This window comes from Pempheris klunzingeri, chromosome 24 (assembly GCF_042242105.1).
Source record: "Pempheris klunzingeri isolate RE-2024b chromosome 24, fPemKlu1.hap1, whole genome shotgun sequence".
In the NCBI taxonomy this organism is placed as follows: domain Eukaryota; kingdom Metazoa; phylum Chordata; class Actinopteri; order Acropomatiformes; family Pempheridae; genus Pempheris; species Pempheris klunzingeri.
This window is the reverse complement of record NC_092035.1, coordinates 13,764,942-13,789,059: the sequence shown is the minus strand read 5'-3', so window position 1 is coordinate 13,789,059 and position 24,118 is coordinate 13,764,942. Positions and strand designations below refer to the sequence as shown.

The window sequence follows — 24,118 nt, the reverse complement described above, 5'->3', positions numbered from 1 at the left end:
GTGACTTCCTCGGTGTTCATTGGAGAAAGTGGCGGTGTGATGCTATCTCACCGCTCCATCACCGTTATCTGAAGCTCTGCGAACACACTCTGCCTGTCTCTGTCTCCTCCTCCCTGTCCACACTTAACAGAGCGCCAATCCACAACAGCGTTATCTCAAGACTCTTCCCATAAAGAGCAGGTCTAGACCAAACTCTTTAATTAGAGAGAGACCTCTTTTAATTTAAGATATGACACAGTGAAGGTGCTGCTTTGCTCACTGGACATCCAGCAGGAACATGGAGGCAGATCCTGTCAGACAGAGGAAGACAATGATTTCTTAATCATACAAACATGTCAGAGAGGAGCTGCTGGTCTACTTTTACCTCCAATCAGTTTGACAATTATCTGCAAACTCTTCCCATAAAGAGCAGCAGCAGCATAAAAGTAAAACACAACTACTTCCACTTCATTTTATGTCTTTATGTAGAAATCTGTGCTAAACTGAGGCTCTCATACAAACACAGTTCTGTTTGGATCCACGGCTGAGTCAGGTTATCCTGTTGCATCCTGGGAAACCACAAAGACAACTTTTATCTTTTGTTTGTACATGATGATGCTGCAGAGGAGACAATCATATGTTGAATGCATCAAGACTTTGCTGCTAATGGGGGCCTCCTGCAAGAGCGGTAACTACAGTCTGCTACATTTCCACAGGATCCACGGCTGATTCAGGTTCTCCTGCTGCATCCTGGGAAAACGCAAAGAGTGACCACACAGAAGGTTAAACTTGTGATCTGTTCATGGATCATTTGGAAATTGTTCTCTTAATTTCAAATAAAGAATGATGTTGAATTAGAATTTAATATGACCATAGAATGTTTCAGGCCTTCTCAAATAAAGTTACTCTCTCCTCATGAGAGTGAACAGAATATGTCAATCTGACCTCCAGAATGTACCAGACAGACCTTGATTGTAGTGCTTTTGTTGTGCAAAACATATTCTGAAGTTAGATTATAGATACACGTCTTGCAACCAACATCCAACTGTTAGATTACCATAACATCACTACAGGAACGTGCTATCTGTGACGCACGAACCTAAACAGTTAGTCAGAAATGGTTACGTACTTTATGATATCCAACAAGCATTTAAACATGAGATGTTTAGAAACAGAACAGGACAGGACACACCAGAGGGACACACACACGAGAGGGGGCTCCTCTGACCGGCCCCTCGGGGTCCGTCATGAGCCCAGCGCTGTGAGTACTTTACCTGTGACCTGTGACCAGAATAAACTGCTTGTGAGACCAGACTGAAAACCTCTGTTGAGTTCTTGAGCTGCCAATATAAGAACCGGACGAAAAAGTTTCTAACAATGATCCTGTGTTCATATTTACTGATTCCTCTACTCTCCCCCCCAGATACTTTTATTTTAGATTCTCCCTTTACAAACAAGCACCAAGAGAGATAATTATCTACTCCAACAATTCACAAATCTTAAATGTTTATTGTGCTCCAATTCCAACATTTAGTGACATTATAGAACTGTTTTCTACCTGGAAATCATATTAGAAAAGTGGACCAACAAGTAGTTCAAGAAGAAATCAGAGTTTGATGTGGATGAAAGTGATGTAAAGTTGAGTGTTTTTGACCACAAAAAAAAGCTGTTAGTGTCCCACAGGTTCTTCAGCCCAGACTGAGGAGCCACCTGCAACGAGAAGAGATGTTCACAATAAAACTACAGCTTTTTACTCAACTCAAAATGAATGACATTATAGATGTAAGATTCACGGCACCAAGTGATGACTTTTTACCTCAAAGGGCGCAGCAGAGCGGACTCACCTGAGCTCCAGGTGACACTACAGGGAGCAATGTCACAGCCACATGGTGAAACTGATCCTACCCCCGCCCACCGTGCGGCCAATCACATGTGAGAACAGAGTAGGATCATACCATTATGTGAAAGTAGGAAGGGTGGCAGACGCGCCGAAGACAGGTGGTACAGTCCAGGTACAGAGCCACAGAGAGACAGATTTAAATGCGAACACTTGACTTTTAGTTCAAGAAATGAGTGAAAACCCTAAAAGAAGCAGCATCTGGCCTTTATTTATTTATTTCATTTGTTTGCTGTGGTTCTGTGTTCAGTTGTTCATTTAAAGGTTTGATTAAAATGTTAAACAATAGTAACTGTATTTCTTTTGTAATGAAAAGAAATGCATAAAAATAAGGCTTTTATGAAAACACTGAATAAAAAATTGCTTGCCAACACACAAACCAGTCTTTGCTAAATCAGGCTAAAACAGAAGGCTCCGATATTAAAGGAGGAGCCGTAAGAGCAGAATCTTTGTAAAGAGCTGGACTTCCCATCACTAGCATCCTGACAACACCCAGGCAGGAACCACAGCGCCCCCTTGTGTCCTGTAGGGAAATAAACACAGTTGTTAGTGTTTTTTTTGTCATTTATTGCATCTTTATTTTTCACATTGGAGATATTGTACTGAAATGTTACTACCTTAAGATTTATTATATCCCAGGTGTAACTGCTAGTGTTTACAATATAATACAGTCAAGTAACAGGGGCCTACTGAGTCCTCCACTTGTACTCTAACAGTTAAGTAAAGTTTAGATTAAGTTTGCTCCACTTACTCTGTGTGCAGGCCTGACTGCTGACTGCGCTGCATGTTGTGGTCCTGTCTCACAAGAGCTGAGGAGTCTGGAGAGTCCGTGTTTGTACATGATGATGCAGCTGCAGCAGAGGAGACAATCATATTGTAGCGACCGTTGGGATCGTTGACTCTTATGCAATAACTGCAAGTATTGCTTCAGAATACCATTTTTATTGAACACACAATAACAGAACAAATCAGAGCATGTAATTGAACCCAATGGGACAGCCCTTTCTTCTTCACCGGGTTGTAGACCCACACCTGAGATCCAGGTACAAGGTCCTCCCCCCGACACCGCAGGTCATAGGCCTTCTTCTGCTGAACTCCAGCTTCAGTCAGTGACTGCCTGGCCAGTTCATGGGTCTCCTGTAGCCACTCACAGAGATTGCAAAAATAGTCCATCCTTGGCTCTCCTTTCACCTCCGGCTCAGGCGGAGTCCCAAACACCAAGTCCACCGGGGGGGTGCGTAACTCGTGGCCAAACATCAGCGCTGCTGGGGTACATTTAGTCAACTCCTGCACTGCGGTGGGATAGGACTACAGGACCAGAGGTTGGTGGCAGTCCCAATCTCGCTGTCGACAATCAGTGAGGATGGCTACTCCAAAGTGTCCAGACCCCACCGAACCATGGACTAGCTGGAGAACACAGCCCCACAGACCGGGACAGGGATCAGGGACTGCAGGATCTCCATCTGCCCCCCAGGCAATGTCCACCGGCGTTACAGAAGACCATTCTGGATGACAACCCTGGCACACTGAACTGAACGAATCTCGAACTGGTAGTCCTGCAGGATTCCCAGCCACCTAGCGAGCTGTCCCTCTGGCTCCTTGAAGTTCAGCAGCCAGGTCGCACCGCTTGGTGCTCGGGCCCTAATTAGAAGTACATACAATTTAATAGGATAAAATAAACTTGCAGGGGAATTTCTATTTTTCACTTTATTACGCTTGATAGGGAATATCATTCTGTGTCTTCATCTATCAGTCTGTTTCATCAACCTTGATGGTTGACAAAAGCATGAGATGTTCACAAATGTTCATGCATGATTTCTACGTCAAAGACAGTCATCTGTGATAGAAATGTATCCAAAGTTACAAGGTGAGAATCCACAGCCCTGAAGGAGACTGGAGGAGCCACATCTGCACTGTATTTCTATTTTTCACCCTTCAGTAAAACTGTAAAGCAAATGTACTGTGAACTGTGACACTATTGAATGTCCTTACTTCCTGTTGGGGTGGGTGGGATGGGTGTTGTCAACCGTCTAACCACAGGGACAGTCACATTAGTGTGAGTGGTGTCTGATAATGCAGCAGGTTCATGTGAGAACACACTGGAAGCTATGAATGTTGTAATACTCCTGACCATGTGGAGATGTGACGGCTTGTAGATATAATGTCAAGTTTTTGTGTAACACCAACATGGTTTCATTTACGTCGCATGACTTTCATTTGTACTCTTAAGCAGAGACGTCTCTGGTGCTACCAGTTTTTCTGCTCCACAACAGGTAAAGTCGTGGCAAATCAGACTATTATTTTCCAAAGTTGACCCATATTGCTATTCAACAATTTTATTTTTAGAGATACACTTAGAATCCCCCGGCAGGTCAGGGACTAGCCTGTACTATAACAGCACGTTTAGGCCTCCTTGGCCAGGAAGGGCTTATCTGCCATCAGAGATAATCAGCTGGCCGCAGCCCAAATTTGGTCTCTCCCCCAATTTGTAGATGCTTTCATTTTTCAAATACCAGACTTCATAGGATCTTCCTATCAATTTCAGGTATTTGCTACAAATGTGAGAAATATTTCATTCAGTATAATCATTGGGAAACAATTCAATCCCGACTGTGCACTTGCATTTTAGGTTATTCTGAAAGCTCCTTAAAACAGAGTGTTTTCATTCTAAAATTCAAAAAAAGAAAAGAAATGTTTACAGTCAGTCCTAATTTGTTTTTATAGTTATCATAAGAATAGAAAGGGTGGTCAAATCACAGAAGCTGGACTTTATGATACAACTAACAACCAACCACAATGTGTGGATCTGTTAATTAATGTAAAATATAGCATTTTATACAGGTGAGCTGAAAGTGGGAGAAATATTAAATCCTTTACTCAAGTAACAGCAATAGTAGAAAGTACCTAAGTATTTATTCAATTACTGTACTGAAAAACAACTTTACTTGAGTGTGTAAAGGTGCATATAAACATGTGCTAAGCTTCTAAAATGTGGTGCAGCACAGTGGTTAAAGTGTGTTTGTGCTGCTGCACTACATTGAGCAGATGCACACCGTGATATAAGGATGTTAAGAAAAGCGTCACTGACCCGTTTCTAACACCAGCGATTCCTTCATAGTTCTCCAAACAATGATTGCCAAACTTGAACGCTATTCAACCTCCAGCCAAGAATGCAATTACAGTACTGACACTTACACCACAGCTGGTGAAATCAAAACCAACCATCTCTGTTTATCCCCGTGAATAAACACTGGATGTTTCCCTTTGGGGAGCTGGTCACAGTCGGAGGTTTTCAAAAGTGCAAATGCCCAGCATCCATTGTAAGATATAAACAGTACCATGTGCTGTAGCTATGACAAATGATTGTACACTTAACTTTAATCTATTAAGGTTATGCAACATTTAGCTCAGTGTAGGTCTTTGTCAGGAAAATCACAGAAATGTTTGTAATTCAATTTTTGCACTGTTTCCCATCATAATACATCAACTGAAACAACGTCAGTTAATCAGTTAGTTAACTGACAACAATTTTCACAACTGGATTAATTGTTTCAGTTGTTTTATGAAGCACAAACCAGAAATATTTGCTGCTTACAGCTTCTGAAATGTGAAGATTTTCTGTTTTTCTTTTTCTGAAAGAAATGATTCAATAATTGTTATCTGAAGGCCAATTTCACATTACAAGTATCCGTGTGTAATTTTAACATTGATTTAAACCATATATAATTACAATGTGTTTCCTCATTTTTCAGTTATGAACAAAAGTTTTGCTGTACAGGATAACAGTAGGCAAGAAGACATGTATGGTACAGCTAAAATGTTCCTGGAATGAACGTTACTTTTATCATTTTATGCACAAGACATTAAGTACTAAGAAGCAATTACACACACATTTAAGTGACCATTCAATCACAGGTCTCTCAGTCTCATAATGCATAAATGTTTCCCTTCCCTTCTTTTATTCTGCCACTGTGTTCTCTCCCTCCATGTCTCCACACACCGACACTCTACGTGTCCAATAAGGCCAAATGTGTTCAAAGTGACACCTATAAATGATTTTAGTCCTGGATTTTAGTGTCAGGGAAATGGAGGCGTCCATGAAGCAGTGCTTTTCAAACAAGTCGTGCTGCATTAGGGAAGACATCCACTGTGTGGTTGTTTGCTGAGGATGTCCGGTGTGAGGGGATTGAGCACAGAAAATGATGTCTATTCCTCATAAAGGCACAGCTTTATATTTGTTAAGCTTTTAACAGGCTTTTAGCACTTACTGTGACTGGTCAGCACTTACAATATGTACCAAGAGGAAAACCAGTCTGTTGCAACATGGACTAAAATAGACTTTTATTTCAGAGACGCCATTATCTGAAGTGTGTTCGACGCTGTCATGTAGTTTTATCAGAAATATGTATATTATTCTAATAAAAAAATAATACTGTTTATAAAGTTTTCATATTAGAAGTTCTCCATTCTCGCACCCCACAGTCAGTGACAAAATTCCCTCGACTGAAACAGGAAGCCCAATAATAATAATCAATCAATCAATCAATCTTTATCTATATAGTGCCAATTCACAACAGCGTTATCTCAAGACGCTTTACATAAAGAGCAGGTCTAGACCAAACTCTTTAATTAGAGAGAAACTCTATTCTAGATTTTACTGGAAGCCAGTGAAGAGAAGCCAGTACAGGAGAAATATGGTCTCTTCTTTTAGTTCTCGTCAGAACACGAGCAGCAGCATTCTGGACCAGCTGGAGAGTCTTTAAGGACTTATTGGGGCAGCCTGATAATAATGAGTTACAATAGTCCAACCTAGAAGTGACAAATGCATGGACTAATTTTTCTGCATCATCAGTGGATATGATGGGCCTGATTTTAGTAATATTACGTAGATGGAAAAAGGCAGTTCTAGAAATCTGTTTAATGTGGGAGTTAAAGGACAAATCTTGATCAAATAAGACAGTGGAGCTGGAGGCCAGAGTAATGTCATCCAGAGCAGTTATGTTGGTAGAAAAGGTGTCTCTGAGGTGTCTGGGGCCAAGCAGAATAACAGTAAAATCAGTTTTATCTGAATTTAGCAGCAGAAAGTTGCTGCTCATCCAGGACTTAATGTCCTTAAGGCAGATTTGAAGTTTACTCAGCTGATTGTGTTCATCTGGCTTTATTGATAAATATAATTGTGTATCATCTGCACAACAGTGGATATTAATGGAGTGCTTCCTGATAATATTACCCAGAGGAAGCATATATAAGATAAAGAGTATTGGTCCAAGCACTGAACCTTGTGGAACTCCATGTCTAACTTTAGTGTGGACAGAGGATTCGTTGTTAACGTGTAACAAACTGAAATTGATCTAATAAATAGGACTTAAACCAGCTTAATGCAGTTCCTTTTATACCCATGAACTGTTCCAATCTCTGTAACAGGATGTGATGGTCAATTTCCAGTTATGTAAATACATTGTATGCACTGAATGGCATTTATGGCCAGTTAATTAGCCTTCATCCCAGCTGTACAGCTGTTATGTTATCAGTCATCCAACAGTTATGTGAAGTCATCTGAGGCACTGGTGGACGTGGTCCCGAGACAAATTGCCACCACGAGACGTGAGGAGTGAGAAATGTGGAGAAAGAGACGTCTGAGTCACAGCTAAAGTACCTGCAAATCAGCCAATCATAAATATGTCAGCACATGGAATTTGCAAAATACTTGGAGGTGAGTTTGGAGAGGTGAGTGTGTTAAGCTACAGCAGTTGAAGCCTATTTTAATTTTGCCAATCATGGGATAATGTTAAATGTGTTAAAGATTGCAGGCAGGGCTGTAACCAGGAGTTTTAGAAATACCAAGGTAATGAGTCCAAGACACATCTCAACCTCCTGAAAACACCCCTAACGTGAATTTTGTTACATTTTCGATTAAAGTGGGTATTCTTTCATACTATACGTCTATTTTTCAAATTCAATTCTATATCCAGTTTCCCTACATGCAACTATAAGCTGTATTCAATGAATGCTCTCCACTCTGCCAGGATTTCACTTTTAAACTGATGTTTTAATCCCTTAAATGTTTTTCATAATTTCTCTAAGCCTAAAATTGTATTAAAAAAGAAAAAAGCTAATGAAAGCAAAGACAAACAAAAAAAAAGACATTCAACACACTGTAACCTTAGATTTGCAAATTTGGACATGGAAGTCTTTATTGTCTATATTATTATCTATATTTGTTATTAATTACATATTCCAAAGTAGTATTTCCTGTCCTCTGAACACTTCTCTGCTTACAGAGGCCCAGTGTTGTTTTCCTTTGGTCTACATTCAAACCAGCTGTATGACAGTGAACAAACACAGTATCAGGAGTCACTGGGGAAACCTGTTTCAAATCTGGGGCTGCTCACTGAGCGGCCACACCAATACTATGTCATGCTATTCACTCAGTAAACACTCGAACTCCCTGTTAGACAAGACTAATGCATTTGTTAATATAAAGAATAAACTTCCTGGTGAGCTGCAGGCTGTCTCTGTGCTGCAGTTTGGAACAAAAACGCAATTTATTATATTTTAATTGCTATTAACAAGTAGAATGATGGTTCATATTCATAAATAAAGTCGGTGTCAAAGTGTTTTGGTAACAGTCTCAGAGAAATGGCGCATCGCATCGACGTATGAATGAATGACTTGTGAAGGACAGCGGAGGAGAGTTTGGGGAACACCCTGACAAGCAACAAGCAACACTTCCTCAAAACACTAGGACACCATCAAACCCGACGAACTTTACTCCGCTGGACATTTATTGTCCCACCTTTGAAACTTCAGTTGAGATAATATTTAACAGCAAAGCCAGAGTGTCGCATAACTTAGGTGTTCTCCGCGCGTGTGGACCGATGGAGCTGTGAGTTGGATATCGCTTATACGCCTCATCTAAGCGCAGAAACAATGGTTGGTGGTTCGTTTGTACTCACATATCGATGGTATGTTGGGGTGTGCTTCACAACAAGCCTTTTGGAGCAGTTTTCTGACCGTTCACCTCTCAACAGGTTTCCATCGCCAAGGTGCTCCTCGGAGTCTTTGGGGCAGCAGTGGTCATCATTTTGATAGCAGTACCCACGGCTTTGCATCTGAAAGGTGAGACATTCCTATTAAGTGATTCACATGTTGGCATTAATGCGCCGCGTGGTCCGGCGCACCGTAAACACATGCCAAAGACAGGAGTTTACGCACGCGTCATTACGCACGATCCGTTTGGACCGCTCTTAAATGGCAACCCTTCAAATACTGATAGGAGATGTGAAGAAATTCAACTATGATTATTTATATTTCAATCTAGGAAAAGTCTTAGAGATTATTTTTTATTTTATTCTACTTATGGCGTAAATGAGGGTGTTTAAGTAGGTTCATGCTCACTCAGTACGCATTATGACAATTCACATAACTACCCCCAAACGCACACTGACGTAGGTAATATTCATCTTATCAGTTACAGCCTTTACAGCACTTGTGTTGACTTTTTACGATGATGATCCTGAGGTGTGTGTATGATATCATATCTGCAACCTGTGACCTTCTGACTTTCTAAAATGTGTTTCAGAGGAGCAGGGTGGGAACAAGAAGCAGAGGACTTTCACCCTGGAAGATGTCTTCAACAATTCACTGAAACCTAAGTCCTACAGCATGAGGTGGATCTCAGGTGGGAGGCAGTTTGTCACCAGAATTAAACCTGTGAAAAAGAGTGATGGCGGAGGAAGTGGAACAGGGTGATTACAGCCACTGTAACTGTGTCACTGCAGAAGCTTTCTCATCCATCAGCTATGGTATTCTTCTTTGTTCTAGTTACTAATTCACTTATATTGATCCTCCTCATTCATGACTCATTCATGTTTACCTAATTTGGTAGCATATAGATTCATACAGATAGAGATTAACATATGAAGTAGAGCAGTGACTGGAATGGTATAGAGAATCATGGTCTGCAGAGGATGAACCCTCACGACTTTACTGATATTCTGACTTTTCCTGTAGCGCCGCTACAAAATTTTCAGTTATCATTATCCTTTCAATAAAATTAAGAGTAGAATGGACACACAATAGACAGATGAAACAAAGCTTGGTCAGAATTTGTGCAGCAGGAAGATATCCTGACTTTTAGTTCCCAGAATGGGTTGAGCTGAATCCTACAATCCCCATAATGCAGATCCTGTTGCCTACTAAATGCCTTTGCCTCTGCTAAAAGTTCACTGGTGAAAGTGTTTGGTCTCTAGCCCACGCTGAGAAAACCCGAGTGACATCACTATGCTCCTCAGAGCCTCAGTAAACTTTGTGTTTGTGATCACATAAACTCAGAGTGACTTGACTGATTTCTTACATCCTGGATTCATTCATGCAGTATAAAGTCGTGACTCATGCATTTGTTACTGGTAAGTTCATGTCTTTAGGGATTTGCATACTTGTCCTCTGTCTTAAATAAAATGTCTTCCTCTATTTTACATTCATTGCTCTCATCTTCCTCTACAGATCATGAGTATCTGACCAAGTCCCAGGGCTCGGTCTTCCTCTACGACGTGCTCACAGGAAAGTCATCTGAGTTCTTGAGCCGAGACAAGTTTGTAAGTCGTCTTCCTCACGTGCATCTGTGGGCCTCTTTTGTGTGAGCAACATAAACCACATGATATGAGCATGAAAAGCACATACCCGTCCAAACAAATGCACTGTTGTCAGTGAGGTTGGGAGCAGCACTTCTGTCAAACTCTCACAGCAGTTTTCTGTTTTTCCAACACAGAATGAAAAAAGCGCTTATGATTACCAGCTGTCTGCTGACCGCAAATATGTTGCATTCATGAGCAACCATTCCAAGGTACGCCAAGTTTTTTCTTCTTCATATTATTCTGATGCGTGCCTAGGAGATGATCTCACCCTTTATTTCGTTTTTTTTTGTCCCATTAGCTGTGGAGACATTCTTTTACAGCTTCATATTCACTTTATGATGTGGCTTTAGGGTAAGTACCATAACTATGGACAGTTACATTTATGATATTACAATGCATCCACCAAACAGCCCATGTTGCACATGCAAATTAGTCTAGAATACTTCTTTTGAAATACATTTGAAATCTCTGAGGTATTTTTTCCTACCACTTCATTTCAGCACATTCATGGAGCCCTCTGACATTCCTCATGAAGTCCAGTACTTAGCCTGGGCTCCTGAAGGCAACAAACTGGTAAGCCTGGACTGACAGTTGATTGGTTATATGTACATAAGTTTAAGTGACAGTTCTGCTTTGTTGGTGATAGATGGGGCGATCAAGCACAGCCTTTCCCAAACACTTACACCGAGCAAAAAGGGATCAAAATGAGTTTGTGAGGGTTAAGAAAACAAGCCAGAATGTATTTTCTATTTGGATTTTTATTGTATTTTCAGGCCTATGTTTGGGAAAATAATGTGTATATAAAGACCAGCCCGGCATCGTCACCACAGCAAGTCACTTTCAACGGCGAGAAGAATAAGATTTTGAATGGAATCCCAGACTGGGTGTATGAGGGTAAGTGGAACATGTTTGCATGTCAAACAATAAGAGCTTATTCCCACCTGGTATTACAGAAATACTCAGATCAACTGGTTCCTTTTGGTGGCTTAGAATAGAGCAATATATTGGCTGTCTCTGATTAAACAAAAAGGATTATACAACCTGAGCATGTCAGTGCCATAAACAAGAACTTTTAGTGGAAGTACTTGGGTGATTGGGTGTAGTTGCCCTGATGCACTACATTACACCTCATTCACTGCATGTTCTCAGCTGCAGACGGACTCGATTTATTGGAATTAACCCAAAATATGTAAAAACATGACTCAGGTTTAAAAAACCATAGACATCCTTTAACATATGAGCTGAAGTCCTGGATACATTATCCCAATAAAGACATCTGATCCACTGCCTTTGCATTTAAACCCGGCATTAATACGAGTCCTTGTTATCTCCATTGTGCCTACATTGTGATTAGATGTTCTCCGGTCAGTTGTTTTATATCTATGAACCGCTCCATCAAAATAAGAGACTTTTCCTTAAAGCCTCTGAGATGCAGAGATGGGCAGTAATTACTTACATTTACTCCATTACATGTGCTTAAGTTACTTTGTAGAATAAATTATATTTGTTGGAATAGTTTCATTTCAGTAAATGTTTCATTCATGTTCCTGTGAATCTTTAAGAGAAGAATCATTATTTTTAAGTATTTGAACTTAAGTTAACTGTAAGTCCTGAATCCTAACGCAGTTTCACACTTTCCAGAGGAGATGTTCTCATCCGGTCAAGGCTTCTGGTGGTCCCCTGGAGGGAAGTACGTGGCTTATGTTGAGACCAACGACACAGGGGTCCACACCATAGAGTACTCCTGGTACGGCCAGGATCAGTACCCAAGCACCGTCTACATCCCATATCCAAAGGTGGGTGACCACAAAGCTGGTTTGACTTTAACAAGGTTGTACTGTATTGTAGTATGTCAACAAACTATGTATTCTGTGCTCAGACTTGCTTGGCATTATTATTATTATTATTATTATCATCTGGTGTATCCAACATTTATTTCTTGTGCAGCCAGGTACTCCCAACCCTTCTGTCAAACTGTTTGTTGTGGACACCGACAACATGACAAAAATTACTGAGGTTGTTGTTCCAGCCTCATTCAGCTTGAGGTAATGAAATACCTCCATTTATAATGATAGACTTTGTAGTAGGTCAGTCTCGCCGGGTATCAGAAACAAATAGGAGCTTACCAGACTTTGTGTTGTTCTTGCCCTCAGTGAGCACTACTTGGCCACTGTTACTTGGGTAACGGATGAGCGTATCGCTGTCCAATGGCTGAAGAGAGTACAGAACCACCTCATCCTTCAAATCTACAACTTCGCTGAATCCTTATGGGATCCCATTGAGGTAAAACATGATGTTATGAACATGGATTATTGTTTTGTCTACATTAGAACAATATATGACATGAAACATCACACTGGCAGAAAAACACAAGCAGCTTCTCGTGAGAAGGTTTAAATACACAAACCATCTAAACGTCAATAAAACCTACATGCAGCAACAGGTTTTACAAAGACAGAGTACTGTGAAGGTTTTCTAGGCCTGGACATGGTTTATTCTAAGTCTAAATTGCCTAATGGCAATAGTAAGTTTCCCTACTGAAAGTCGCATCATGATCAGTTCTTGAAGAGCAAATATTTTCAGCTTAAAGCAACAAAGCTTCACAAAGCATCTCAGTTAACTGCAGCAGCACAGCTTGGATGACATTCCTAAGAATGGTGTAACAACGCTGGTTTTATCATTGTGAAATGTTACTTAGTGCAGCTATAAAATTCAATTTCTTTATACAGCATCTGGAGGTGAACAGTGCCAAAGGTTGGATTGGACGGGTATGTACAGTGTTAAGTCCCATTATTTTCCCAAATACCTACCAATCTGCCAATGAAAATAGTCCCCCACCAATTCACTATTTTCTCTTGTTTGAGTAACATTTGCTAAAAACTACAGTGAGCAGCTGTTTTAGGAAGGTATTTGGTCCTTTTAGAAAATGAAAGTATACATTTGTCAGCTCTTCTTAAAGATTTATGTGCTCTGAGTGAACCAGTGGGCTGAGCTGAGTGTTTGCTAATAAACTTGTCCTTCCTAGTTCTCCCCACCAGAACCAGTTTTTGCTGCAGATAAGAACACCTATTACCTGTTGATGAGCGACGACAAATTATACAAGCACATCCATCATGTGGTCGGGGTAGGTGCATTGATTTTTTTACATTTTAATCAGAAGTCCGTACCACATCTGTAAAATCAGCTGTGGAGTCTTATCAATATCACGTATGTAGATTGCATAAAAAAATCTCATGAATATTTACATTCATTCGTGCAGGGCAAGGCGACAGCAATCACCTCCGGTCGATGGGAAGTCATTGATATTCTGAAAGTAACTGCAAATAGTGTGTAAGTTGCTAAAACGTGCATAATAGATTTTTTAATTTCCATACTCTGCAGCTGCTTGTTACAATGCTCTCTTAACGCTGCACCTCTAATTCATCATTTGATGCAGATATTCTCATGTCCTATAAGCAGAATTCCTCCCTTATGACAATCTGAATTCTTCCTCCCTTCTCATTCATGCCAATTACTCCACAGATATTATTCAAGTAACCAAGAGGGCGACAAGCCAGGAGGAAGGAATGTTTACAAGTGAGGGAGCTCTGTTTCACTGCTTTACTCTTCTTCTTTGTTATTGGACGACATCATTTTTGATTAAAAAGCTTGTCGTCAGACTGTTTTGTGTGCACTTGTGTGTGTCAGGTGGACCAAACAAGGGATCAAGTGTCTGACTTGTGCGATTCGCGGAGACAACTGTCAGTATAACTCAGCCTACTTCAGCCACAGTGCCACATTCTACCGTATGAGCTGCAGCGGTCAGTTATACTTTGTTTCTCTAGTTTTTTCTTTCCCTCTCTGATTTTTGCAAAAACACTAATACTGTAATTTTTATACAAAGGTCCTGGCGTTCCTTACCATTCTCTGATGGATAACAGGAATGATAAAGGTAATCCACAAACTTTAACTAAATCCAAATAATATCAAAGAGCAGAAAATCTGATTATTAATCTAATTGTTCTTTCTAACTGAGCCTCTCTGTTGTTACAGCTATAGAGATGAAGGTTTTGGAGGACAATGACGCATTTAGCAGCCTGATATCTGACTTCCAGATGCCCACCATGAGAAGAGACACCATCACACTCGGAGGCTACAGTAAGTGAACCCAATAGCTAATGTTTTTGTTAAACTAGTGGTGGAAAGTAACTAAGTACATTCGCGCTACTTAAGCGCTCCCATCTTATTTAGTTTTCCAGGGAGAAATGTGTTAACAGGCTGTGGTCTTATGACCCTTCAGATTCATCTTGTGATGCTTTAGACTGCATGCTCCTACTGTTTTTAACTAACCATGAATAATCTGTTCCCATCTTTCTGTGGATGTTCATGTTTTTGGCAGAGCTCTGGTACCAGATGTTTTTACCTCCAGGCTTCGATGAATCCAAGAAGTACCCTTTACTAATAGATGTGTAAGAACTTCTCATAAAAAGAAATAAAATAATATGATAATATAGCTAATTCTAAAAGTTTAAATGCTTCTTAAAAGAGGGCTCATAAACTGATTCTGCCCCACCTTCCAGGTACGCTGGTCCCTGCAGTCAGAAAGCAGACTTCATCTACAGGGTGAGCTGGTCCACCTACCTGGCCAGCACTGAGAAAATCATCGTCGCCAGCTTTGACGGAAGAGGAAGCGGTTACCAAGGCGACGAAATAATGCATGCAATCTACAAACGTCTGGGGACCTATGAGGTGGAAGATCAGATAACAGCAGCCAGGTAAGGAAAGCGAAGAGCGTCTTTCCGTCAAACAAACAGCTTCACCCTCTCTGTCTCCCGGGAAAGCTTGATAAAACTGGGTTTGACTTGTTTCTGCGCTTGTAATGCTCCCAAATGTACACACACAAACACACACACACACAGGAAGTGTGATGAGCACCACAGAGAGACGACGATGATGATTACAGGGTCTTTGTCCATCTTAATTTACTCTGCTCACTTGAGATAATTCTCTTCTTTGTATTTTAGGGAATTCATCAAAAAGGGCTTCATTGACAAAGACAGAGTTGCTATTTGGGGCTGGGTAAGACTTTGTATTAAATTAGATTTATTAAAGAGTGTGTTTAAAACAAAAAAGTGCATTGATACTATTTGCATGTTCCTTAAGAAACCTGCAGTTTCTATGTGTTCTTTCAATGCTTTAATGTTTGGCCCTGCTGTCAGTGTGATTGGTCCAAACAGTCAGGGTCAACGTGAGCTCCAGTCATGTTTATCTGCTCATTTCACAGTCTTACGGTGGATACGTGACGTCAATGGCCTTGGGATCTGGTAGTGGAGTCTTCAAATGTGGAATGGCGGTCGCTCCGGTCTCCAAATGGGAATATTACGGTAATGTTTTTGTTGTTGTCTCTTTAAGCAAGCTCTTGGTGCTAACTGACCTCGTACACTCACTGTCATCTGTCTGTTTATTCCAGATTCCATCTACACCGAGCGTTACATGATGGAACCCTCACAGAATCCTCTCTACGGTGTAAGTTCACACTCAGTGATATCAGGATCAGAACAAACTCTCACATCTTCTATCTGATGCTCATTATCTGTGGTCTGTTTTCACCAATATATGATCTGATTATGTGCAGAACTCAACCGTAACTGAGAGAGCCAAGAACTTCCATTCAGTGAACTATCTTCTCATTCATGGAACAGCTGACGGTGAGTTACACAGGGACTTTATTTATTTATGCATTTATTTTTAATTGGGGTCTAATTGGGTCTTTATTTGTACATTTTAATAATGTTTCACGCATGAAAAAACAGGGTAATGTTTTCTCTAATTAAATGATTAAACGTGTGTGTGTGAAGTTAAGTCACTGCTCACAGCCAAGAGATAGTTGCAAGAGTTAATTAGCAGGCTTTAGAGGGCCACTAGGCAGATTTTGCTGCCTTCACACAGAGCGAGGCTGTTGGCAGTAGCTTCATATTTACTGTACAGATATGAGAGTGGTAGGCTATCTATTTATCTTCTCATGACATTCAGCAGGAAAACAAATGAGCCTATTCCTCAAAAATGTTGGACTATTCCTTAAAAATCTGGCACAGATACTAATCCAGAGAATGATTTGTTATGGTATTGATGTTTAGTCTAGCACCACCATCAGATCCAACTCTCTCCTTGGCCGTGACGTGGTGGTAGAGGTGGAAGTAATGGTTGACCAAGTGTTTAATATGCAGTAGATAATCAGGGATCAGATTGCACTGAAAGCCTTGTTACTTACTTTTTTTTTTTTACTTTGTTTTCTAGACAATGTTCATTTCCAGCAGGCGGCAGAGATCTCTGAAGCTCTGGTGGAGGAGCAGGTGGACTTTGAGGCCATGGTGAGTCATCTGGAAAATCCAAGGCACTGCAGATGTCGTGTTGATCTGTAAAAATCCACGCCATGGTGAATAACGTGGTGAAGTGTCACTAAATACGTACATTTTTCTCCTTCCAGTGGTACACAGACAAGGATCATGGGCTCACCGGCTCGGCTTACCAACACGTCTACACCCACATGAGTCACTTCCTGCAAAGGTGCTTTGCATAAAGTCCACTGGATCGCCAAGATATCTTTTCATTCCCTCCTGTGAATAAAACAAATCATGTCTGGGATGAAGACTTCGATTGTAAATGCAGGGTTGATTATTCATGCTCCCAATGTCGGGGAAAAGTCTGGAGCGGAAACTTAATGAGTACAAAGTGGTCCAAGTCATAATGCCGTTTTTGTCTGTGAAATGTGGTCTTGCATTTTCTGTCAGAAAAAAAAACAGCTTGTAACACACACTCATGTAAAATGTGATTTTGTTTCATGATTTTAACTTTTAAATAGGTCATTAGTTGACCCAGGGAAGAACATGGATGTGTAACTGTACTTGTACCACTTGGACATCAGAGTTTTTTCATTATTGTATTAAATTATCACAGAAACATAATGCACCACGGTAATTTTAGATCGTTTTACTAAATTTATGAGACTGTTGACTGTTTGATGAAATAAATGTTTTGTAAAATAATAAAGAATTAAATAATGAGAACTCTTTGTTTGAAATGTCATTTGGTTTTAGGGGGACATCACTATGGTGACGACAGCCTTTCTAACTTAACAAAAAGTCTTTGAGCCAAACTCTAGTGTCACTATGGCACCACACTCACAATGAAGCATGCTGGTGTTCAGCATGTTAGCCAGTTAGCGTTAATACAAAGTATAAAGGAGGCTGATGGGAATTTAATTAGTTCTGCAGGTATTTGGTCATAAACCAAAGTGTTTTTAGTAGGTGTATGGGATTGCACTCCATAAACCAACCTCTCTGGATCAATAAACACAGATTTTGCTGCCGCTCATACAAACACCCAAACACACATTACACAAATGAATCCAATTTAATCTCTATCATCTCCTATATTTTAACTGCTTTGTGTTATTGTCTATATGTATGTCCATTCAATCTCCCATTTTCTCTTATTTCACCCTTTTGTGTTTGTCACATTTCACCATAAAAAAATCCATAACTGTTAAAAAAAAATATGTTGAGTAACTAAAGCTGTCAGAGAAATATAGCGGAGTAAAAAAGTACGGTATTTCCCTCTGGAATGTCAGCACAAAGAAGTATAAAGTGTCGAGAAAAGAAAAGACTCAGTCAAGTTTGTACTTTGTATACAAGTTTGTACTTAAGTACAGTACTTGTATCCTTCACTTTCCATGGAGTCAAATTTGCAGACATATCTGTCTTTTTCAACAAATAAATGACATGGAGCTGAATGGAAGAGTCGTTTAGGCCTACATGAACGCGTATTTTCATAGGACACCAATCTGTTGAGCAACGGCCCTTGTAAAATGGAGATAGTTGCCACTGATGCAAAAAGCAGTCAATATTTCCCATCTTTTAAATTTGATCGGAAACAATCAAATACTGACTCACCCTCCAGATATGACAGCACACACATCACTTTCCATCGTGATGACACAGTAGCACATAAAAGCGTCTTCCCTACTTTCTGTTTGACAGGATGAGCTGTGGTTGTTGATCTTAACACCTAAGTACCAGCTGTCATCACGCATGAGTGGCATCTTTCCTTTCTGAACAAATGCTCGGCTCGTTGATCGACCGATGTGACGGGCCCGTGTCTAATGGGTTGAGAGTAACAGGTGAACCTGGCAGAGTGGTAAAATTGTCCCACCTGAGCAGAGCCATCCTCCTCCTCCTCCTGGGACAGTATATAAGTAAGAGAGGAGGGTCAGATACACACACCAGGAACACACAGAGGAACTTACAGCATCGCTGCTCTTTGGAGAGGAAGAAGAAAAGGTGAGTTGATTTTTGTTGCAGTGGTGAAACAACTTTAGCTTTAAGATTTCTGATCCAGAGTGCAAACTGTGTGTGTGTGTGTGTGTGTGTGCTGTTCTGCGGCTTAGGATTTAACCATGAAAAGCATCCACTCCCTGGCTGGTGTCCTTCTGGTCCTCTGCTTTGTCCAGAGCAGCTGGCAGGTTCCTCTGCAGGAGGCTGATGACAGCTCAAGGTACAGAAGTCACTTCTAAACTAATGAGGTTTTCTCTTAAAGTAGCCACATATCTAGCTACTTTTAATACCTTTGTATTAAAACATAATACTTTTTACAGTACACAGATTAGAGGAATAGACAATTCTCTACCTGAATCTGTCTGAATCATGATTGCAGTAAAAGTGGGGGAATACTAACTGATTTCCAAGTAGCAACATTAATTAAATAAAAGAAAGAAATAAAGAGTGTTCAAAGAAACATTAGACAGCTTAACATGTATGAAGTCCCAGAGAATTCAAATCAGCGGTGGCCAAACTGCAGGCGCACTGATCCAGAATCTGCAAAAAGATGTGTTTATTAAGAGGATGAAATATTTCAGCCGAGGATAAGATCTTTTGAAAACCTTAAAGAATTATGATGCCATTATTGTGGAGAATTACAGTTTTCATTTAAAAGAGAAAAATATAGCAAAAATAAAATGAAATAAAAAGGGAGAACTTAATGCGGCTTCACACCCGTGGGTTTGCATCATGCATCATCTTAAGTGAGAAATCTAATAAAACCCTTTTGATTTAATCATGTCACATGGCCTAAGAATATTGCTTTGCATTTCTCACTTAAGTTTTGAGTTAAGAGGGAAATAGAATAGAAATTTCTATGGATCCAGATTTTATTTTATTTCTATTATTAGTTGTAATCTAGTTGTATTATTTAAGTCGGCACTTTAGCATCTACAACTGTTCAAAAGAATTGAATTGGAGGTTATGAACCCAATGAGGACTAAAAATAAAAAGGAATAAAAAATTTGTCACTGAAAAAATATCTTTTGCATAAGATGCTTATTTTGTCCAGCAGGTAAATGTTAGTGCTTTTTATAGTGCACTCTGTGTACCATATTGGCAGCAAATGTTAACGTGTGTCAGTGCAGGACAGAGAGCATCTAGTAACTGTTTTACAACCTTTTACAATCTTTAAACTCAACATGGTGATTACGTTTTACTATGTTGTCTGTCCTGTAGTTTCGAGGCAGATGACACATTAGCGGAGGAGCCGAGGGAGCTGGTGAACACAAAGAGACACTCGGAGGGAACTTTCTCCAACGACTACAGCAAATACCTGGAGGACAGGAAGGCACAGGACTTCGTTCGGTGGCTGATGAACAACAAGAGGAGCGGGTCAGTGGTGGATCCTTTCACGAAGTGATCACAATAATGTCTGACTGAAACACCAGTTATATTCATGATAGAATTAACCTTCAACAGGCTAAACAGCAGGTAGAAGTCCTGCATTCAAACCGAACATGAGATCAGAAGTGTTTTAAGCTAAAAATACTTAAAGTATCAAAAGTGAAAGTGAAAGCACTCATAACTCCTGTAAAATGTCCTCTGTTACTGTTGTTCAGTCCAAGGGGTCTCATGATAAATCTGAGTAGTCATAAGATGGTTAATGGGGGAAATTTAAATTCATTTCTTGGACTTTTCCCCCCAATCATTGCAGTTTATGAGAATTACCAGAGCGTTTGACCTCTTTGGGTGTCAAACAGAAATTTCAATGAAACCATTTGACACGTCGAGGCTGCAAATGTGTCTTTGGTGGAGCAACTCATCTGAAACGTGACAAAAGAAACTGAGGTATCAGAAGGCTGGAAAGCACTGGTTTATCTAATCGGTAAAGCTCCTGAAAACCTGGCTTCAAATATTACATATTTCTCCTATAGTAATGATTGATGATGGATAAAAGTTAAAAAAAAAGCACCAGCTATTATTGATAAAGAGTTTCACAGTCACAAAATCAGCTTCAACATGACTGTGTAGGTGTGGCTTGATCACATTTGATTGATAGTGACCAAACACACTGTCAGACTCCAAATGTTCCTAAACTCTGAGGTGCAACTAAGCCTTCAAGGGAGAGAACAGTTTGTTTTACCTCAATGAGTCTCGCTGTGTGTCTTTAGTGCTGCAGAAAAGCGCCACGCAGATGGGACCTTCACCAGCGACGTGAGCTCCTACCTCAAGAACCAGGCAATCAAAGACTTTGTTGCCAAGCTCAAGTCTGGACAAGTCAGAAGAGAGTAGGCTGTTCCTCCTTCCCTCTCCTCCTTCTGCAGTACCAAAGCCCCTCCTGCCTGTGTCTGATTCCACCGTGACAAGAGACAGAGATGTTGAGTCAGAGAGAAAGAGCTAATCATCTGCTTCTTGTGTCCACCTCACCTTTTTCCTTTCTTTGCTTTTATTCTCGATGTTCCTTGTGTGTGTTGTGCTAAAATAAATCACCTGAACTTTTGCACTGTGTGATTGATCTTACTACACTGTGTGAACATTGTGTGACTTTCGACACGAAACATGCAAGCGGTCGAGAAAACCAATCACGAAATGATCACAGCCGCAGCGTCTTCAGACGATGATCATAAACGTGATGATTTCCCTGAGGAACAATGCACTGCAGGTCAAATATCAGAGTTCAAATGGGAGGTTTCCACATAGTGTGGCTGCCGACCCTGGACGGGCAGTGTTTACATTGTGCCTGTGTACACACTCAGATCTGAAACGGACAGGAGGAGGCATGTAGATGGAAGCTTCACCAGTGATGTGAACAAGGTGCTGGACTCCATGGCAGCCAAGGAATATTTGCTCTGGGTCATGACCTCCAAGCCGTCAGGAGAGAGGTAACGCCAAGTCACGTAGCTGATCTGATATATTCTAGAAATGATCGGCTTGGTGTGATTGTGATTTTCTCTCCTTTACAGTAAGAAAAGACAAGAGGACCAATGAGACGCCCCCCAGGATCGCCCTCTGTGTGCTGCACACTAAGCCATATACAGGAGGAATGAAGCCATACTGCTTTGCATGTTCTTATGTCACTATATTTAAATTTTACTTATGTGATGTGATGCAAAGACACAAAAACTACTACTCTTCCATAATTTTTATGGTGCACCAGAAAGAAGAAATGGAATTGAGGGCATATTTTTTCTACAAATTTAAATTATTTTCTATATTTTTAAGGTGAAAACAAGAACACAGAAAGTTAAATCTCAGGTGGGCCTATAGAAAACACATGTCGTAGTGTAGTTGGTTTTCATTGCATATTGTTAATCCGCTCTGCAAAATAAAGTTTTTCAGCGTGTGTTTGTGGCATCATTTTTAGACTTTGTTTTTCAAGGTTCAGTTTCCTAAAACAGCTGCATTTATAGTGCATGACATGCATTATAAAGTCTCATCCTAATTTATATTCTCACATAATAATTCATTTGTTAATTACATTTCAAATTTTAATCTGAATCTACAAAGTAACTAAAGTTATCAACTAAATGTAATGGGGTAAACAGTACACTATTTAAATGTAGCCTGGAGGAGTAGGAATATGAGAAAGGTTTTTAAGGATCTCGGGAAGATGAATGAATGAATTAGCTGAATATATTTAAAGATGTCTTACCAGCATCGTTAGAAGTAGTTAGTGAGCCGCTGCTGCTCCACGGGGCGCCCATTAAAAGCCTTTTTCCCAGCCGTCGGTCACTTTTCAGTAAAATGTTCCTCTCGGGTTTCCTCCGCTAGACTTCAACAAATCTTCAACAAATCTCGTGTCAAGTCCAGGTACAAAGGGACGTTTTGGAGGCCTGCTGGCTCTTACAAAGTCTCCGGTCACGTCACCTCACTGTTTCCATGACTTTTACTGAGATGATTAAGAGCAAATGGATGATATGGATTATTGGACTTGTGTGTGATTATGATCTTTGCCTCTGTAGGATTGTGTTTCCACCCGCTCATAACTCGTTATTTGAATTGCTTTTTGGCTGAGGCGCACAGCCAAGACCTCTCCATATTCACTAAACTTTAAAGAATAATGTGCATTTGAGTGACTTGCTTTGACCTTATGACACAGTCATAATACTACATATAAGTGGCCAGATTTGCTTTTTTGTATACAGATAAAGCATAATTACGCACTTGGGCCTAAATGAAACGTTTTTAATAACCATTAAAAAACAAATGTGAAACAGTGCTTTGCAGCTTCCTCCTACTGGTTCTGGTGTAGTTACTGTAAAGAAGGATAGCGGTCCCTCAGGGAGCATCTACAGCAGCATGATGGGTCAGAGATCCAGGTACCTCCTGGATCCACAGCCTGAGGGTGCAGGTGCTCTCTGCTCTCTGTCTCCCATGTGGCCAAAGACATGGAGCTCCTGAGGTCAAAGGTGGAGACAAGGAAGCAGTAACCAAGCACTACCGACAGTGTAGTTGTATAAAATGAAGTCTGGGGAATACAGGAAAAAATATGATAGTACAATGAGGATGGACTATCCCACGCCAGGAGATACAAGATGAGCTCAAATGTCCTTGAGGTGCTGCTGCCTGGCTGACCTGTGAACCCCCCTGTGGACAGGAGGAAGTACAGGGATCAGTAAAGTACCACATCATTTCAGCATGTTTTTTTTGTCAACATCTTTATTTATGCTCTCACTCACTCACTCTGTCATTCTCATGAAACAAATCACAATATGACAACAGATCTGAACTGATAGGTTCTCTATACAAGTGACTTAAATTATTCAACAGAAAGTGTACAGCTATCACTACCAAATTTAAGGCAGAATTCCACACAGAAGTGGTCAAAATATTTGATATTGATATAATTTTGACCCATTATTAGTTTCTCTAATCAACTAAGAACCATCAATTAGACAATGGGAAAAGAACATCTACAACAAAACCTGCCTTCAACACTGACTTCATGTTAGTAATATATTAGTAACATTTTACATGAATAAAATATACTATGTATTATACATTGTTAAGACTTTACCGTTTATTACATGTTGCCCTTCCCAGAAAAAGGGTATTATTGCATCTCTAGAAGTAACCATGGTCCTGCAGACAGACAGTCAAGTCTGTTTCACCTTCCATGCAGGTGTATTTTTTTTTAAAAACAGTTAGCTTCAGATGCTAACACACTGAGGGTCATTTGGATAGGAGATCACATGTCCATGGATGACACTTACTGACAAGATGACAAAGAGTGTGAGGGTGGAAAACACAGAGCTTTCTGTACAGTCACCCTAAAGTTCAGCGTTTGCAAATTTAATGAGATCTGAAAA

The 24,118-nt window shown here is 40.3% G+C and overlaps 2 protein-coding genes and 1 long non-coding RNA gene across 5 annotated transcripts; 2 read left to right on the top strand and 1 right to left on the bottom strand.

Moving 5' to 3' along the window:
* Positions 1-2,139: 2,139 nt before the first annotated feature.
* Positions 2,140-9,051, bottom strand: LOC139223432 (uncharacterized). 2 transcript variants are annotated; one of them, XR_011585991.1, is made up of 4 exons: positions 8,833-9,051; positions 2,891-3,517; positions 2,628-2,727; positions 2,140-2,399 (listed from the first exon to the last, which is right to left on the bottom strand). It is a non-coding gene; the product is annotated as an uncharacterized lncRNA (long non-coding RNA). The 2 variants fall into 2 exon arrangements; XR_011585990.1 differs by having other exon boundaries at positions 2,909-3,517.
* LOC139223431 (dipeptidyl peptidase 4-like) lies at positions 8,687-17,266 on the top strand. The gene is made up of 26 exons (XM_070855344.1): positions 8,687-8,809; positions 8,908-8,995; positions 9,459-9,557; positions 10,382-10,473; positions 10,647-10,721; positions 10,811-10,863; positions 11,013-11,085; positions 11,286-11,406; positions 12,154-12,308; positions 12,460-12,557; positions 12,666-12,795; positions 13,242-13,280; positions 13,538-13,636; positions 13,772-13,842; positions 14,035-14,088; positions 14,200-14,312; positions 14,396-14,443; positions 14,545-14,649; positions 14,891-14,960; positions 15,072-15,266; positions 15,516-15,570; positions 15,776-15,875; positions 15,962-16,017; positions 16,127-16,199; positions 16,789-16,862; positions 16,979-17,266. Exons 1-26 carry the CDS (start codon positions 8,807-8,809, stop codon positions 17,069-17,071), a joined length of 2,232 nt encoding a protein of 743 aa, XP_070711445.1. The 5' UTR covers positions 8,687-8,806; the 3' UTR covers positions 17,072-17,266.
* Positions 17,267-18,780: 1,514 nt separating this feature from the next.
* Positions 18,781-21,894, top strand: LOC139223677 (glucagon-1-like). Of its 2 annotated transcripts, none has more exons than XM_070855648.1 (6): positions 18,781-18,830; positions 18,933-19,044; positions 20,046-20,201; positions 20,981-21,097; positions 21,566-21,691; positions 21,773-21,894. In XM_070855648.1, the coding sequence occupies exons 2-6, from the start codon at positions 18,947-18,949 to the stop codon at positions 21,795-21,797; spliced, it is 522 nt and encodes a 173-aa protein (XP_070711749.1). In that variant the 5' UTR covers positions 18,781-18,830; positions 18,933-18,946; the 3' UTR covers positions 21,798-21,894. The 2 variants fall into 2 exon arrangements, with proteins under 2 accessions (XP_070711749.1, XP_070711750.1); XM_070855649.1 differs by having other exon boundaries at positions 18,806-18,830; positions 18,938-19,044.
* Positions 21,895-24,118: the final 2,224 nt, after the last annotated feature.